This window comes from Notothenia coriiceps, unplaced genomic scaffold, assembly GCF_000735185.1.
Source record: "Notothenia coriiceps isolate Sejong01 unplaced genomic scaffold, NC01 NC01_scaffold00027631, whole genome shotgun sequence".
Lineage (NCBI taxonomy): Eukaryota > Metazoa > Chordata > Actinopteri > Perciformes > Nototheniidae > Notothenia > Notothenia coriiceps.
The window spans coordinates 1-5,226 of NW_011360332.1; the positions used below are offsets into that span (position 1 = coordinate 1).

A 5,226-nucleotide genomic window follows, 5' to 3' on the forward strand; every position below is an offset into this window, starting at 1 on the left:
CTAATCAAGGCCAGATCCGTTTTTATTAATTGCATGATACAGTTTCAACTATAGGAATTCATTAGAAGATACAAAACCCAGCATGCAATCACCTACTTGAGTATTTCAATGTAAAGCAACGTTGTACTTCTACCCCACTTCAATTCAGATTTAAATTGTTTACTTTTCCTCCTCTTCATGTATGTAATACCTTTAGTTACTTCACAGATGTGGATGAATGATGTGAAATCTAATCAAGTGTTAAATCAGACTTTAGTTCCACCTGGAGTACAAGCTACCCTGCAGTATAAAAAGTCATTCAGACTAGCTGCACCTTTATCAGCTTTGGGAACACTTTAATGATCAATCATTATAAAACACATCATATATATTATTCTGAAATGGACCAATCTGCACAATGACTACTTTTACTGTCGCTACTTTAACTATATTTTGATGATAATACTTTTAGTTATATTTTGAATGCAGGATTTTTACTTACACTTTTACACTCTGGTACTTCTACTTTTACTTAAGTACAAGATCTGAGTACTTCTTCCACCTCTGGTTAGTATAATAAACATTATCTAGAAAACAAACTATGCAGCTACACTTTTTTATTGAAGGACTACAAGAATAGTTTTCTTTGTTTTTTTATTTTATTTTGATGCTAATACTTTTGTATTCCTACACTCTGGCACTTCTACTTTTACTTAAGTCCAATATCTGAGTACTTCTACTTTTACTCTACTACAATATCTGAGTACTTCTACTTTTACTACAAGATCTGAGTACTTATACCACTACTTCGGTTATAAACATCACTGTCATTTGATTTTTTCTCTGATCGGCAATCGACGCCTCATGTCTTAAAACGTCATCACGTCGCAGTTTGACAGCCTGCCCTCTTCCTCTCTACGCAGCAACCGATTGAACCGAACGCTCTCGAAGGTTCTGACTGCGACACCGGGTGGAAATTAACTTTCTATCTGAGTCCATCCGCAGCCGAACCGCGGTGCTACAGCTCCGGAACATCAGCGATTCCCTTCTCCATTATTCCCTTAACATTTACCACCAATTATTAGGTAAAAAATGCCTGAAGCGATGGGATCAATGAGAGCCTCAAACATGGGGAGAAACAAAGGAGGGGCGTATGTGGACCGCGACAAGCCGGCCCAGATCCGCTTCAGTAACATCTCTGCTGCTAAAGGTAAGATTTAATAATATCAAATATATGTGAAACTGCTAATGTCCTGCACTAAACCTCAGTCTAGTGTCTCATCTGTGGGCAGGGAACCGTTATTCAGTCTTATTAGCTTCAACCAGGGCCAACATCTCTCTTTTTATCAGCCATATTATGTGATTCAAATAAATAACTGCTAATTTAAGAAGTGTTTTTTTAATTCAAACTAATCCGCTTTGTTATTCTGCACATGTGACATGCACCGATTCCTTATTTTATACTTAAATTGGGGTGGCTTCCCTCAAAGCTCTCAGTGTAGCTTCTAGTAGCTTCTAGTGGCACGAGATAGCAATTTTATGCAAAAACGCACTACAGTTAAGTTAAAATGCGTATAATGTAGTTAAAATGGCTAATATCCTGCACTAAACCTCACATCCAAGTCTAGTATCTTAGCTGTGGGCAGGGCACCGTTATTCAGTCCTATTAGCCGAAATCTCATTAAGAAAAGTAGTTTTTTAGCAGCCTTACTATGTGGTTTAAAGACATAACTGCTCATTTAACATCTTTTTTTTTTAATTCAAACTAATCCCCTTTGCTATTTTGCACATGTGACATGCACCAGTTCCTTGTTTCTACTCAAATTGTCCCTTAAGTTGGGGTGGCTTCCCTCAAAGCTCAGTGTAGCTACTAGTAGCATGCAGCATGAGACAACATTTTTAATGCAAAAACGCATTTAAGATAAGATAAATTGCTTATAGTGTAGTTGAAACTGCTAATATCCTGCACTAAACCTCACATCCTTAAAGTCTAGTATATTAGCTGTGGGCAGGGCACCGTTATTCAGTCTTATTAGCTTCAACCAGGACCGACATCTCATTAAGATAAGTCGCTTTTTAAGACACATATTATGTGATTTAAAGACATAACACTTTGGCGGCTAATTTAAGAAGTGTTTTTTAATTCAAACAAATCACCTTTGCTATTATGCACATTTGAAATCCATCAGTTCCTTGTTTCTACTTACATTGTCCCTTAAGTTGGGGTGGCTTCCCTCAAAGCTCAGTGTAGCTACTAGTAGCATGAGACAACATTTTTAATGCAAAAACGCACTGAAGGTAAGAAAGTGCTTATACTGTAGTTGAAATGGCTAATATCCTGCTCAAAGCCTCACAGCTAAGCCTAGTATCTTAGCTGTGGGCAGAGGACCGTTATTCAGTCTTATTAGGTTCAACCAGGGCTGAAATCTTATTAAGATAACTCGTTTTTAACAGCCTTTTTATGTGATTTAAGAACATAACATATTAGGCACTCACTTAAGAGGTGTTTTTTAATTCAAACTAATCCCCTTTGTTATTCAGCACATGGGATATGAACCATATTTTTTGTTTTAATGTTAATTTAACTCCATTTTGGGTTGCTTTTCAGTGTAGCTTCCAACAGCTTGAGACAATATTCTTAATTCAAAACGCACCAAGACTCTTGTGTCTCCGCAAGATGCTCATGACTCGACACAATCTCAGTTTTAGCTCAGGGGCCTTAGGTGATGCACACTGAGCCATATATGGACCGGAGCTAAGCTGCAGATGAGACTGTAGTAAAATATGTTTTTATATTATATACTGGGGTGTGTTCAATTAATAAAACAGTAACACAGGAGGATACATAGGCACATACAATCATAAAAGTGCGTCACAGATTTCAAGAGTTATTAGATGTCTAGCTGATGAACCCGATGGCCTTTTTTGGGCTTCGGTCTTGCTCGTGAATTATTGATGTGCTTTGTTCATTATATTATCCGGAAACCTACAGATGCAATGTTGTCTAAGACCCACATTAATTTTAAAAGACATGTCATTTGTCGGCTTTATTTGTTGTAGCAACTCCAATAAACAAAAATGGACATAGTAGATTTTGATTAATCCTCCCTGAACCATTCATGTTGAAGTTATTATTTTCATATATGACACGCATACATATTGAAGCCTAAAGATGCAATATTTACTATGTGTACTAAGACCAAACTTAACAATTCAAATATGTTCTTTCGTGTCAGCTTTATGCGTTCTAGTAGAATAATGTGTTTTTAATTTGAAGTTCATGCTTATGAACCATGCACGTTATCATTTTCTCTATACTGACCCATCCCTTGTTTGTGTGGCAGCTGTTGCAGATGCCGTCAGAACCAGCCTGGGGCCCAAGGGCATGGACAAGATGGTCAGTACACATATTTCTGTCTCAATGCTAACTTCACCCAGCTGTTGTGTCATACTCGTGGTCCTAAAGCAGATGCTCTTTTTCTCAGATCCAGGATGAGAAGGGTGATGTGACCATTACCAACGATGGAGCCACCATCCTGAAGCAGATGCAGGTCCTCCACCCGGCCGCCAAAATGGTACGTATTTTTATAAAGCACCATTTACAGATCCATATACCTTTTCAGTCTCATTAGCTTCAACCAGGGCCGAAAGGTCGCTTTTTAACAGCCTTATTATGTTATTTAAAGACATAACTGCTCATTTAAGGGTTTCTTTGTGATTCAAACTAATCCCCTTTGCTATTCTGCACATGTGACATACACCTGTTCCTTTTTTCTACTTACATTTGTTTCTTAAGTTTGTGTGGCTTCCCTCAAAGCTTTCCGTTTAGCTTCTAGTAGCATGTGAAAACATTTTGTTTATGCAAAATGCACGTTCAAATATGTATAATGTTGTTAAAATGGCTAATATCCTGCATAAAACCTCCCATATGAGGCGTTACCTGATTTGAGATACATGTCGACGGACTGCTCTTTTAAAAGTTGTATTTAATGTGTGTGTTTTGTAGCTGGTGGAACTTTCCAAAGCCCAGGACATCGAGGCTGGAGACGGCACCACCTCTGTGGTTGTGATTGCTGGAGCTCTGCTGGAGGCCTGCTCCAAGCTGCTGCAGAAAGGTAAGAGCTGCAACACATTGAACCAGACACAAAACTAACCCTTATTGTAAATGCTTATCTCTGCAGTTGTGCTTTGCTATGGAGGACTGATGTTTCAGCAGTTTAATTGGCAAATATAAGTGGAATGAATCACAATTTTCGGCAGTATGCACCTGTTTTTCTGCTCAGTTTTCATTCAAGCAAGTTAGTGGGGTAGTGAGAGGGGGAAGCTGTCATGTTGTTTGCATCAAAGACTGTTGATTAGACTGTCTCAATCTTTAGAGCTAAAACCAGATCGTATTTGGCATTTTTGGATAAGAAGTACTTTATTGATGCCAATTTGGGAAATGTTTGTGTTGCAGCAGCATATAAATACATGGTATTGTGCAATATAAATTAAAAGACAAGAAATAAACATGAAAGTAGAAAATATACATGCTGAATTTACAAATTAACAAGATATAAAGCAAGGTATTATACATACATAACATACATGGTTGTTCAATGACTTGATCAATCAAGCTACAAACACATTTGACTTATCATTAGTGTTGATTTGAATAGTTCTCATGTTGACATGTTGTCCCCGGTTCAGGTATCCACCCCACCACCATCTCCGAGTCCTTCCAGAAGGCGGTGGAGAAGGGCGTGGAGGTTCTGACGGGGATGAGCCGCCCGGTGCTGCTGAGCGACCGCGAGACGCTTCTGAACAGCGCCACGACCTCTCTGTGCTCCAAGGTGGTGTCGCAGTACTCCAGCCTGCTGGCGCCCATGAGCGTGGACGCCGTCATGAGGGTCATCGACCCGGCAACCGCCACCGGGGTCGACCTGCACGACATCAAAATCATCAAGAAGCTCGGGTGAGAGAGAGGGAGATATAATAATAATAATAATAATAATAATAATAATAACAATAAAGCTTTATTTATATAGTACTTTTCATACACCTCAAAGTGATTTACAGAATGACACATCACAAGTTAAAAACAAACGTACTTCTTATCTTCTTCCCTCTTACAAAGGCGCTCCTGCAGTCTCTTCCTGCTGGAGCGTAAGAAACAGAGGAACAGTAATGTGGAAAGCTCTCCTTTTATTCAGTCCTAGTTGTCTCATCAACTGGGACGGGGAGCGTTCCTACATATTTATCATATCC

The 5,226-nt window shown here is 38.9% G+C and overlaps 1 protein-coding gene across 1 annotated transcript; it reads left to right on the forward strand.

Moving 5' to 3' along the window:
* The first annotated feature begins 881 nt into the window (after positions 1-881).
* On the forward strand, positions 882-4,966 carry LOC104957722 (T-complex protein 1 subunit delta-like). The gene is made up of 5 exons (XM_010785374.1): positions 882-1,189; positions 3,324-3,376; positions 3,465-3,554; positions 3,986-4,094; positions 4,669-4,966. Exons 1-5 carry the CDS (start codon positions 1,072-1,074, stop codon positions 4,935-4,937), a joined length of 639 nt encoding a protein of 212 aa, XP_010783676.1. The 5' UTR covers positions 882-1,071; the 3' UTR covers positions 4,938-4,966.
* The last annotated feature ends 260 nt before the right edge of the window (positions 4,967-5,226 follow it).